The sequence below is a fragment of the Pantherophis guttatus genome, chromosome 7 (assembly GCF_059756535.1).
Source record: "Pantherophis guttatus breed Tessera chromosome 7, ASM5975653v1, whole genome shotgun sequence".
NCBI lineage: Eukaryota > Metazoa > Chordata > Lepidosauria > Squamata > Colubridae > Pantherophis > Pantherophis guttatus.
The window spans coordinates 47,711,523-47,725,538 of NC_142069.1; the positions used below are offsets into that span (position 1 = coordinate 47,711,523).

The following is a 14,016-nucleotide window of genomic DNA, read 5'->3' on the forward strand; positions in this document are numbered from 1 at the left end:
GCAGGGAGCCAGGAACACGATCAGCAGGCCTACCTGCATCCCATGGCCCCACTTCACCAGGAGAGACTCACATCCGGCTATCTGAGGTACAGTGGCCTCCCTCGGATCAAGACCTTCCTTTATAACGACCGCCACCCCCCCACCCCTGTCCTGGGCCCTTGGCTGATGGAATGCGCGGAAACCTGGTGGGCACATCTCTACGAGGGGGACCCCCCCCTTGGCCCAGCCAGGTCTCTGTAATACCTGCCAGGTCCGCACCCCCCTCCTGTATTAGCTCACAAATGAGGGGGGCCTTATTAACCACGGATCTGGCGTTGCACAGCATCAGTCTAAGGCCTGGGCTCTGAGACTCTGGACAGCCGGGGAGACGAGAAGAGTCATGGGGGCCGAGGCATGCCACCGCTTGGAGATAGCGGGTGCGTGCCCCCACCACCTGATGTGGCCCCCTACTCCCGCCATATCTGCCCCTCCCAGCCACGGTCCTGATAGAATTGCCCTCCACTCTATCCACACTGAGCTCCTCCACACACCCCTCCCCGCCTTCCGTTCCATGCCCCTGTAATGAGCCTGACCTATGCCCCTCCCTCCCCACCCCCCGCCCTAAGCCCCTTAAAAGATTACAAAAAGACAATTTTAAAAAACCCCACAACCCCCTCTTTGCGGCATGCCACCTCTTGGGGTTCCAAAGCCCATCATTGAGGTAGGCCCTCGATAGAGTGGAGGGCCAAGCCTGCGAGAGGGGGGAGTCTCGCAGACCAAGAAGCTCCGCTGCGGAATGATGAACGATGAAGCGTAGGAGGTTTTAAATTAGATGCTCCATGCATAAATGTCCTCACCCTTGGATGGTTAGCGAGGGAGCCCCAGTCCCCAAAGGTCAATACTGAGCCCAGTGCATCCACCTGTCTCCTTAGAGTATTAGGGGAAAGTCCCAGTTCCAGGCTCTCTTGTAAAAACTCCAGCACCTCCGCCACAGATGCTGAAGTAGGATCCAATTGTCTCATTGCACACCAACCGGCAAACTTGTTCCACATGGCCTCGTAGATGCGCGTGGTTGAAGGCCACCTGGCTGCCTGCATCGTCTGGATGACCCTGGTAGAGAAGTTCTCCCATGTCAGGAGCTGCTACGCAACCGCCAAACGTCCAATTGCAGTCTTTGCAGGTCGGGATGCTGTACGGGCCCCTGGCAGAGGGAGACTCTGTCCAGGGTCTGGCGACAAGACAGGCTGACCAGGTCGGCGAATCACGGCCTCCTGGGCCAGTGAGGGGCCACCAACACAATCTCTGCCCCCTCCAACAACACCTTCCTGATGACAGCTGGGATTAGGGGTAGGGGAGGGAAGGCATATAAGAGGCCCCTGGGCCACGGGGTCCTCAGCGTCCACCCCCTCCGCTCCTGCGGCAGGAAAACGGGACAGGAAGCGAAGGTGGGTGTTCGTTGGAGAGGCAAAGAGGTCCATCACCGGTCGACTGAACCGGTCGACTATGTCCGCAAACAGGCTGAGATGGAGCCTCCACTCCGATGGATCCATGGTGGCTCAACTCAGCCAGTCAGCTTGGACGTTGGCCGCTCCGGCGATGTGATCTGCTGTCAAGGACAAAAGATGAGTCTCTGCCCATTGGCAAAGGGTCTCCGCCTCTAGCATCAGAGACCGTGAGCAAACCTTGATTACGTGGCTCAGTTGTTTCTTAAAGAAACAGATATATTGCCTGACCAACAAGTTAGGAGTAAGCTACAAGCTGAATCTATGAGTCCTCGCTTGACTGGGTCTCCAGAAACAGGGCAACGGGAGAGCCCTGTTCTTACTGTCTCCCTCACCCAATGATCTGATGTTAGGTCGTCCCAGCGGTCCGCAAACAGGGCAAGCCTGCCTCCAATAGGTGCCTGAGGCGAGTCGTCACTTGGATCATCTAGCCCCTCTGCCACCATTGCCCCTAAAGGGCTTGTTGGACGGCTGCTGCCTACCCCTGCCAAAGGTGGATCTATTGGCCTGGAAACTCGGCCTGGAGTACTGAAAGGGCCGATGCTGATGGGGAAAGCCTGGCCCAGCTCTCCCCTGGTGGAAGGAGGGCCGTCTATAGTAGGGTGATGGACGGAAATTGGGCCTCCTGCCCTGGGAAGGGAGTACCTTCCGCTTGTCCCGTGTCTCCACAAGTAAAGGATCCAAGGCCTGGCCGAACAACTAACCCCCTTCAAATGGAGCTGAGGCCAGCTTCCATTTGTTTTTACCGTCCATGCGCTAATGGCGTAGCCAAAACATACGCTGCGCTGTAACAGACAAAGCCATGGCCCGGGCAGAAAACCTGGCGGCCGCCAAAGTCGCGTCCACTGTGTACTCCGTAGCTGCCAAAATCTTAGATAGATCCTGATGAGCCCGTACATTGTCGGGCGCCAAGTGATACTGGAGCTGGCGCAGCTATTGAACCGACGCCCTAGTGAGGAAGGACGCCGCTGAAGATGCCCTCACAGCCCAAGAATCTACCAGGTGGGGCCCCACGTAGTGCTGTCTCCTCCCTCCTATCCTCCGCCTTCAAGGCGCCCTCCGCATCAGGTGGTAAAACGGAAGAGGATGTGAGCGCCACCACTGGAGAGTCCACCTTGGGAACCTCCAGCAAATTAAGCATGGCAGCATTGACTGCAAACAGTTGATTGTCCAAACCAGTGGCCCTGGAAGCTCCTGCTGGGGAAGCCCACTGTCTGCGTATCATGTCCAAAAACATCCCTGGGATGGGTATGGTATCAGCTCCACTGCCTGTTCTGTAAATAGATAATCATCCTGCTCTCTACTACCCATGTCAGGACCGGAGAGCGATGGGGCCAGACCCAAACGGGCTGTAGCCCTGGCCTTGGCCAACAACGGTTTTAGAAGGGCAGGATTAAACAATCCCTTGAAGGGTGGCCTCGGATGTGGTTCCTGCTCCAAATCTGAAAATTCCCCCTCCCCTTGATAGTCCTCTGCATAAAAATTCAGTTCTGAGGGAGTAGTTGAGTCAGGGTCCTGGTACTCAACAGGAGCCGGCATAAGCCTCTGAGGTTCCACTTCCGGTCGGAAGACATACATTTGGGCGTAAGTCTGGGACTGCTGACGCATACCCTTTGCAATGCCCCATCTAATTGCCTGATCAATCCAGCCCTTCATAACTTGCGGAACATCCTGTTCCCCCATCTCCCCCTGGCGGAGCCCCACCACAGTGGGGGTGAAAGTGGCCTCAGGGGCCCGAAGAGGCGCCCCTGAAGGTCCAGGCTGCGGCTGAGAATCTTCCCGGTTCTCAGGGAATCAGGCCCGTGAGGATTCTGCCATGGAAGTAGCAGCCTGAATCTGCTGAACTGCAACGTCTGTATTTGAAGCAGAAGGGTGGTGGTCAGCAAAAGCAATAGGAGGTGGATCATGAGGTAAAACCCCAGCCAAGACGTTGGCAAATTCCCTGTCCAGAGCCTTTTGTCTAATCTGAGCCGTCTACTTCTCTGCCTTAGTGAATCCCGATCGTGCCCTTTATGAAGGGCTGGCTCTGGCCCTAATCTTAGCAGCTGCAGCGATGCTGGCCATCCTAGGCCTGACTGGTGCCCTGCCCCTGTCGGACTGAGGCGACCAAGAGCCCTCAGCAGAAAAGGGTGCCTGTCTGCCTGACTCCTCCATGTCTGGTAGAAGGGGTTCACAGGTCCAGTAGCTCTCCAGAACAACTAACACCAATAACAATTCACCGAAGGGAAGGCTGAGTCCAAAAGTCACTTATGAGGTAAAGAGAACCCAAATACTGGCCTGATCCATGTTGACAAAATGGCCGCTGGAACTTCAAAATGGCCACCACAACCGTTGTAGTTCAAATAATCGGACTGGCTCAGGCTCACAGGATCAACCAGGTCAGGCTGCCAAGCAAACCCACAGGTTGTCCCCAAGGCTGGATCAAATGTCCTGGGCTCCCATCCGCTGCTGCAGAGAGCCCCACCAGCTCTGTGCCAAATCAATGCCGGGGAAGCAAAGCCGCCTGGACTCAAGGCCGCCAACAATTGCACGGGAAACAAGGTCGCTGAGACATACAGGCTTGCAGATGGGACCGTGTTGTGCAAAACTAAAAAAAAAAAAAAAATTCCAAGCGCGGCCCGGCAGCTGGCACTGACCGCTTCGGACTTCCTTGACAAGAATGGCTGGCGCCTAGGCTGCGAGAGGCTGGCGCGGCCGTAGCGGTCCCACAACGGCAAAGTTTGAATCAGAAAGAAAGCCGCCCGCTGCACAGCTGATGAGCAGGGGATCAAAGGAAAAGCCATGCCAAGGTTTCTAAAGGCTGGCGTGGCTCTGGCAGCTGTAAACGAGGCTCCCTTCTCGCCACTCTTCTAAACAACCGGGGCGAAAGGCAGCTGGCTAGCACCCCCAGACTCAGCAATCTGAGGGGATAGGGAAGTGAAGAGGGTGCCAGACACGGCCACCCCTCAGCTCAAATCCGCAAGCGCGGAGAGCCCCCTGCAATGCTACAGAAATAAGAATCATGAAAACAAAGCAACAAGGAAGTAAAAAGACAAACAAAGGGGGAAAAATTATCCAGGGAATTATACTAAGCTCAACTCAAAGCTCTGGAGCTGAAAAAGTTGCGTCCATGAGGATAGGCTGAGTTGAAAAAAACTGAAGGAATGTCACCAAGGAGGCGGACCTTCAGAAGTTTCAACTCAGTCCATAGAGCTAGAGCAGAGAATAACCCAGCCTGGCACCTCCCATTCCCACAACCTATTCTGAAAATATTCTGTACATTATTTAATTTCCTTTTACGGTACAAAATAACATATTTCTGAATTGATAAAATAGGTAACATTGCAAGCCCCAAAAGGAGCTGGTTACAGTTACCCCTTCAGGAGAGAAACTATCATGATGAAGGTTGGTTAATAAATTTCAGATATTGTTTACATAATAAATAAAATGTAGTTCTATTAGTACTACCATATTTTTTGGAGTATAAGACACACTCCCCCCCCCCAGCGGCTGAAAATTTAGGTGCATCTTATACTCCGAATGTAGCTTTTTTGAAGCTTTTTTTCAGCCCTAACGAGGTGCTAGTGAGTGAAGCGATCTCCGTGCTTCGCCTGCTTTTCTCATTGCTTTTCTCTCCAAAGATCAGTTGTGCTTTAGAAGCTGTTTTTTATCCCCAAGCAGGGGCTTTTTATCCCCTGCTTGGGGATAAAAAATAGCTTCTAAAGCACAGTTGATCTTTGGAGAGAAAAGCAATGAGAAAAGTGTTCTCAAAACCAGCAAACTAATGTGCTGAACCTGACCAGACTAAGGACGCTAGCCAGATGAATACCTGGTAGGCAGATTTTTTTTTCCTATTTTCCTCCCCAAAAACTAAGTTGCATCTTAAACTCCGGTGTGTCTTACTCCGAAAAATACAGTATATCTTGATAGGAGATAGGCAAGACATACCTAAATAGGTACTGCTTGCTTACTAATGTTAATGGAAATTTCTTGTATAGCAAAGTTTATGTCTTTTGGATATGGTTAAAATGGAAAGTTTTCATTTGAAATGTTTTGGAGTGATTTCATAACTCTTCTTTACTAAGCATTTGAAATCTTACTCAAATTCATAATTACTAACTTTCATAGATAGTTTAATTTTGTGATAAAAATATGGATGTAGCTGCCTGTCCCGTTTATCTTCTAACAAAGCTTATGGAACACATTTGGAATCAAAATGTATCCTTCAAAATGTATTCTTCAAAATCAAAAACACCTGATGACTGATTATACTTTATTTTATAGCATTCCAACTTCCAGTTTTCTTTAACCTGAAATAATTTTAATAAATATGAAAAGGTGGAATATGGTACTTGTTAATAAGAAATGTCCATAGGCACACTGGCACTCCCAAACAGCACATAGAGGATTTCAGTTACAGACCCGCTGCCAGGAGTTTGACATTAATTTTAACTGACAGCCTGCAAGCTATTATGGCTAGTAATAATAATAAATTTATTTACGGTCACAGACCAAAATGCAAGCATAGCTACAACAATTATGGAGCAAGAGAACACAAGGAGGCCCTCTAAACTGAGTCTAGCATTGTAGTGCCTTAAGTGATTATGCTACTGACCATACAAAGACCGGAATAAGAAAAAATAAAAATAGTAGAATTCAAATCAGCCAAGATCCTATTGGATCTTTTTAAAGATAAAGAAGGCACCAATGAGAAAATGATAGCTGAACAGTAGCTTTGAAATTGTGTAATAAAGAACATATAAAGTGGGTGAAGACGCTATCTTGCTCCAGTTTAAAAACCTTCAAAAAATATTTCAATAGTATCTTTTGACCATATGCTCTACTTGATGTGTAAGATTGCTGACGTGCCTCATTGGCAAAATTGGTCTTTTCTGGAAATAGAGCAATAAAAATGGGTGGCAGTGAGTTTGAAAATATTCATGAGATGATAAAATTACTTTAAACAGATTTGGCACAATTTTTATACCTGGAACTATTGGTGGGTTAGAAAATTGTATTATGTTAACCACTAAAGAGGAAATACAGTATTTGAAATGTAATTTTCTTTGTAACTTAGCATTTTTATGTACAGTCATGATTTCTTGCAGAAAAATTGCTGATTTTTGCACTGCAAAGCATAACTTTATCTTACAGGGCAAATTATTATGCCTGCAATACCCCTAAATAAGAAAAGGGAAAATTTAACAATACTTTGCCTGAATCTGATCCATGCATCTGCATACACAAAATTTGTATGTTGAAAGAAAGAAAAAGAGAAAGATCTTCTGCAACCTCATACTTCCTAACAACTGAGACTGGAAAACATGGGGCTTGTTCAAATTGCTTAGCAAAGCTACTGAAAATATTAAACATTTTAGAATTATCAGATCATTATCTATGCCTTGCCATTTTCCTATACTTTTTGTGATGATAATTGTTCAGACATTAATGATAGTACGAGTCATGTCATAAAGTGTAACAGCATCACATGACTGCCTCACTTAGCAACAAAAATTCTGGCAGTCTTCGTTGATGTCATAAACCCAAAATGTGCGGGTCATTAAATAGGAAGCTGCAGGAGGCAGTGCTAAGGAAAGCCTGATGCAGGCTGTGAGAGCAAAAAGGCTGCAGGTCAGTGCTACTGTAGGGAAGATAGGTGAAGGAGGCTGCAGTGCTGCATGAGCACAGGGAAGCCGAGGGGCACCTACTGGTGCGACTTGCCACTTCCCTTGCCAGCTTGTCCATTGACATTTTGTGATGATCATGGGGCGCAGTAAATATCTTAAGTGTGAATTGATTACCAAATGTCCGAATTGTGACTATGTGACTGCAGAAGTGCAAAGTCATGGAATCAATCATAAACCAGTCCATTGCCCTCTATTTAGAATCTAACAACCTTCTCTCTAACAAGCAATTTGGCTTTAGAAAAAAATTGTCCTGCAATCTGCAACTATTACACTGCAAAAACATATGGACTTCAAAACTCGACCAGGGTAAATCAATAGATGCAATTTATATAGACTTCTGTAAAGCCTTCGACTCAGTGGTACATGACAAGCTACTTCTAAAACTAGAATCTTATGGCATTTCCGGATTCCTGCATAAGTGGATAGCTGCATTCCTATCAAACAGGCAGCAAGTAGTCAAAATAGGGAATGCCTTATTTAATCCTGCACCTGTTAACAGCAGTGTCCCCCAAGGCAGCATTTTAGGACCTACACTCTTTATTTTTTATATACAGTCAGGTCCAGAAATATTGGGACATCGACACAATTCTAACATCTTTGGCTCTATACACCACCACAATGGAGTTGGAATGAAACAAACACAATGTGCGTTAACTGCAGACCGTCAGCTTTAATTTGAGGGTATGTACATCCAACTCAGGTGAATGGTGTAGGACTTACAGCAGTTTGCATATGTGCCTCCCACTTGTTAAGGGACCAAAAGTAATGGGACAGAATAATAATCATAAATCAAACTTTCCCTTCCTAATACTTGGTTGCAAATCCTTTGCAGTCAATCACAGCCTGAAGTCTGGAACGCATAGACATCACCAGGCGCTGGGTTTCATCCCTGGTGATGCTCTGCCAGGCCTCTACTGCAACTGTCTTCAGTTGCTGCTTGTTCTTGGGGCATTTTCCCTTCAGTTTTGTCTTCAGCAAGTGAAATGCATGCTCAATGGGATTCAGGTCAGGTGATTGACTTGGCCATTGCATAACATTCCACTTCTGTCCCTTCAAAAACTCTTTGGTTGCTTTTGCAGTATGCTTTGGTCATTGTCCATCTGCACTGTGAAGTGCCGTCCAATGAGTTCTGCAGCATTTGGCTGAATGTGAGCAGATAATATTGCCCAAAACACTTCAGAATTCATCCTGCTGCTTTTGTCAGCAGTCACATCATCAATAAATACAAGAGAACCAGTTCCATTGGCAGCCATACATGCCCACGCCATGACACTACCACCACCATGCTTCACTGATGAGGTGGTATGCTTAGGATCATGAGCAATTCCTTTCCTTCTCCATACTCTTCTCTTCCCATCACTCTGGTACAAGTTGATCTTGGTCTCATCTGTCCATAGGATCTTGTTCCAGAACTGTGAAGGCTTTGTTAGATGTTGTTTGGCAAACTCTAATCTGGCCTTCCTGTTTTTGAAGCTCACCAATGGTTTACATCTTGCGGTGAACCCTCTGTATTCACTCTGGTGAAGTCTTCTCTTGATTGTTGACTTTGACACACATACACCTACCTCCTGGAGAGTGTTCTTGATCTGGCCAACTGTTGTGAAGGGTGTTTTCTTCACCAGGGAAAGAATTCTTCAGTCATCCACCACACTTGTTTTCCATGGTCTCCCAGGTCTTTTGGTGTTGCTGAGCTCACCGGTGCATTCCTTCTTTTTGAGAATGTTTCAAACAGTTGTTTTGGCCATGCCTAATGTTCTTGCTATCTCTCTGATGGGTTTGTTTTGTTTCTTCAGCCTAATGATGGCTTGCTTCATTGATAGTGACAGCTCTTTGGATCTCATCATGAGAGTTGACAGCAACAGATTCCAAATGCAAATAGGCACACTTGAAATGAACTCTGGGCCTTTTATCTGCACATTGTAATTGGGGTAATGAGGGAATATCACACACTTGGCCATGGAACAGCTGAGAAGCCAATTGTCCCATTACTTTTGGTCCCTTAACAAGTGGGAGGCACATATACAAACTGCTGTAAGTCCTACACCGTTCACCTGAGTTGGATGTACATACCCTCAAATTAAAGCTGACAGTCTGCAGTTAACGCACATTGTGTTTGTTTCATTCCAACTCCTTTGTGGTGGTGTATAGAGCCAAAGATGTTAGAATTGTGTCAATGTCCCAATATTTCTGGACCTGACTGTAAATGACCTTTGCAATGATATTATAAGCAACAGCATTCTCTTTGCGGATGATGTAAAACTATTCAACACCATTGACAATGCTGCTACTCTACAAAAAGATCTCGACTATGTGTCAAAATAGTCAAACAGTTGGCAACTCCAAATCTCAACCAAAAAATGCTCTGTTTTATACATTGGCAAAAAAAAATCAGAACACAAAATACAAGCTGGACGGATATGATCTAACAGATGACCCACACTGTGTCAAAGACCTTGGAGTGCTCATCTCAATGATCTAAGTGCCAGAGCTCACTGTAACAGCACTGCTAAAAAAGCATTAAGAGTTGTTAAGCTAATCTTGTGGAGTTTCTTCTCTGGTAATACTGAACTGCAAACTAGGGCATACAGAACTTTTGCCAGACCAATTCTTGAATACAGCTCATCTGTCTGGAACCCACACTGCATATCGGACATTAATATAATTGAATAAGTCCAGAGATATTTCACAAGAAGAGTCCTCTACTCCTCTACTCGCAACAAAATACCTTATGCCACCAGACTCGAAATTTTGGGCTTAGACAACTTAGAACTTGGCTGTCTTCGGTCTGACCTAAGCATAGTACATAAAATCATCTGCTACAATGTCCTACCAGCCAATGAATACTTCAGCTTCAATCAAAGCAATACAAGAGCACACAATAAATATAAACTCATGGTAAACCGATCCAAATAGACTGCAGAAAATACAACTTCAGTAACAGAGTTGTCAACGCCTGGAATGCATTATCTGACTCTGTGGGTTTCTTCCCCAAATCCCCAAAACTTTAACCTTAGACTGTCTACTGTAGATCTCACCCCATTCCTAAGAGGTCTGTAAGGGGTGTGCATAAGCGCACCAGCGTGCCTACCGTCCCTGTCCTAATATTTTCTTTTATTCGTATCCTTTTCATGTATTTATAATGTTTACACTTGTATCTGTCATAAAATACATGCTTGAGGAAATAAATATATAAAATAAATAAATAAACTTCAGGAACTGGTTACAAGTATCACTCATTCAGTGTTGCTGCAACTTAGAATTGCTACTGAATGAATGGTCAGTAAGTAGGGACTACTTGTATAACTTTGCTAAACAGAAAAGCAAAGGTAACGAAATAATCAAGGATCATTAGCAGTAGGGGTTTCAGACTTTGAATATCATAGAAGTCAAGTTCTTTTTAATGCACACGTTTATTTTGCATAGTCCTCATGGTGAATCTTTATAATATGCCTTATAAGATCTGCCTTCATTTGACCATTATAATTCATCTAAATTGATTCTATGCCTATGCAGAACAGTGTTCAGAACCTTCTAGAATTTGAGATTGTTCATCAGAAGTCCCCCATGTATACCTGCAACTAGATGCAGTTTTCACAAACCCTTTTATTTTGTTTTGACCATCAAATCATTAGTAAAATACTTCTGATTGTTCTTCAATCCTGTTTTATTTAAATGATTTACCTCTGTTATTTTTAACTTCTCAAATATTCTCCAAAACAAAATATTGAAGTGTTATTCATTGGCCCATTTTGTCCTCCCATGATAAGCCATGCAGTGTAGTGTATGCTAGTTAGAGCTTTAGACAATGTTTATTTCACTAATGTTTTTCGCTATCTATATTTTGGGTATGTTCCATACTAATACTAATTTTCATATCATTATTGTTCCTTGTACTTATAGATGATGATGACCGACTGTCCCAGTTGTCTGCTCGATCTGCTGCTTCTGGTTCTCTTGCATCTCAGGTTCTAGAACGAGCTCAAAGAAGAAAAGAAAATTTCTGGGGCAAGATGTGATTGAATTTTGCTGTGCTTGTAATTTGTTTTATAGTAGGGTATTTTAATTTTTACTAGAAAAAAATAGTTAAATACTGGGGTTTTTTTTACCAATAAGGGGAAAGGATCTGATATAAAAATTCTGGATATTCAAATATTCTTTTTGATTTGGCTTGATACTCAAGTACTTGATTTGAAATATTAACTTATCCAAAATCTGTATTCTACCTCACTCTCAAAAAAGTATTATAAACAAATAGATTATATCATAAGCTATTTTTATTTAATGAATTCCAAAGGACTCCATATCACTTTTAAAAAGCAGTGAAATGGTGCCGTATTATAAGTTTCAAGAAATCCTTGATCTTATAACAGAAATGCAACATTAAACATGGCCAACAACCCAACAATGAAAAAGTTATGCGGAAGCAAAAACAAAGATGAAACAAGAATAAACTACCTTCTACTTTTAGGGTTTACTTAGCAACTAAGGATTATTTGTGTTATTCGTGTATTACTCAGTAATCCTAAATATATTATTTAGAAACCTTCATTCATTACATTTATTTATAACTTTTGTTGGATTCTTTATTATTAATCTCTGTGTTCCAACATGGACAATCAGTTTTTGATAGATCAAATACAGTTTTATTATTCTACAACACTAAACTAACTTTGCCCAGTTGGATGATCTTTTAAGATTAGTACTCCTATACTTCCCAGCCATTAGGACCAATAGCCATGTTGTTGGGAATTCTGGGAAAATTTTGGAAGAAACCAAGTCAGGGAAATTTTTTAAAGCAGTTTCTATTATGAAATTATCATGAGCAATACAGTCACCGTCATAAATATTACCGTCATAATAAATTTTCAAATACTTTGGCATTTCAATATTGCCCACCATTTTCCTTTACCTCAATATTTATATCATGATGACTAGGTTAAAACTGAAGTCTATTGCATTTCAGATTGTAATATTAACATGACTTGTTTAATAAAGCACATGAGCATGTATTACTCTTGTGTGATAGTTCAAAATTTCAGAGAAGATGCATTCTTGGCAGTCCATTTTCTTGGGTTTAAATGATAAGCTAGCCGTAGGTTTTGTACATGAGAATCTTTAGCCAAACTAAGAGCAAAATGTGTTTTAAATACTATGTTTAGGGACTAATTACTCTTCCCCAACTCTGTGGTAATTTGAAAAAGATGAATTAGGGATGTGGTTCCCTAGCTATTGGACACTAAATTTCATAATTTCTAGTCAACATGACTAGTGGTAAGAGGTTGAATCCAGCAAGTTTTAGAAGCAATATATTGTTGGTCTTATACTTTAATAATTCAGAAATTTTCTTGATGTGATTATTGAGCATTGTTTTAAACTAGAATGAAAATTTATAGTAAATATAAAGGATATAATTAGTCCTTTTCACATATTACTGTTACTATATTTAAACATTAAAAAGATAGGATTTGTTGAAAAACCCTTGACTTTTCTGTAATATTTTAAAGATAATTAGATTTGTATGATGGGAAATCAAGTTGTACATGTTTTAAAAATTGAGTAATATTTTTGTATACAAAAAAATCTTAATTAGAAATGTTCATATCTGTGCCACATTTTCATGTTTTACTTGCAGTATCATTGTTTCAACATAAATTTCAGTTAATTCAAATTTTTGTTTTATTTTAAAATATATATTCAAACTATGTACTAATACATTTAAGTTGGCCAGAAATGTATTGAAACATTTGGAAAAACAGAAAATCTTGGTGTCTTCATTTACATATCAATCCAGAAATTATATGTAGATCAGATAATTTCATTTTCAACTCTGCAAAAATAATTTTTTTGAGATAGTTTTAGTTGAGGAAGAAATGTTGAATATATGAACATTAATTTAAGAAAATGAAGTAATGCTGCTGAACCATTCAGTTTGCTTTACCTGAAAATGATCCCAACTGATTCATTAATGTAACAAATTGATTATCTTTGCAAATTTTGGTCTTTCACTTTGGGACCAAACAAAGCAATTGCTTATTTTGAGTACAATAAATTAGGGTTTTGCTTATTTAATTCTGTCTGCCCAGCAGAATGAGTGCACCATTTTCTTACTGAGGTGTTCCTGGAAATATTTGTGCATTCAGATTTCTAGCACTCCTGCCTGTATTTAATCTCTGTAATTTGAATGTTACAACTCAGAAATGTGGTTATGATACAATTGCTGCATTGTAGCATTTATAATCACTCCATCTTCTGGAAAGGTTAGAAGCATAATTGAAGATATTTTAAATTTATAAAGAAATGGGATAGGCAACAGTCTGTCTCGCTCTAATAGCCATGTAAAGCATAGATGGCTAGAGTTGTCTGAATAGACTAATTAAAGTTATGAAATTGTTAGGTTCTAGTACTTTGATTAATGTTTTAATCAAAAGATTATACTTGTAAGTTTTGAGCCACATTGACATTCCTGCTAAACCAAAGAGTGAAGAAAGAATGTATCGACTTCTATCAGTTTTTATGTTGGCTGTCTTTAAATACAGATAATCCTCAATTTAACAACCACAATTGAGCCCAACATTTACGTTGTGAAAAATTTGTTAAGTGAGTTTTGCCCCATTTTACTACTTTTCTTGCCACATTTGTTAAGTGAATCACTGCAGCTGTTAAATTAATAATAATAATAATAATAATAATAATAATAATAATAATAATAATTATTATTATTATTATTATTATTATTATTATTATTATTATTATTATTATTTTATTTCTATACCGCCCTTCTCCCGAAGGACTCAGGGCAGTATACAGCCTATTTAAAAACACAGACAAAATGGCAATATAAAATTTAAAATAATTAAATAAATTGGCTC

General features: G+C 42.1%; 1 protein-coding gene across 13 annotated transcripts in view; it reads left to right on the forward strand.

Annotated features, from left to right (window-relative positions):
* Positions 1-12,907, forward strand: part of SAXO6 (stabilizer of axonemal microtubules 6) — a 104,235-nt gene extending 91,328 nt beyond the window's left edge. For 11 of the 13 annotated variants that reach the window (XM_034403355.3, XM_087873152.1, XM_034403357.3 and 8 more), the window contains 2 exons: positions 4,797-4,865; positions 11,048-12,907. In XM_034403355.3, the coding sequence (XP_034259246.2) occupies positions 4,797-4,865; positions 11,048-11,163 (185 nt within the window). In that variant the 3' untranslated portion in view covers positions 11,164-12,907. The remainder of the gene's footprint in view (positions 1-4,796; positions 4,866-11,047) is intronic. The other 2 variants (XM_087873148.1, XM_034403352.3) reach the window with 1 other exon arrangement.
* Positions 12,908-14,016: the final 1,109 nt, after the last annotated feature.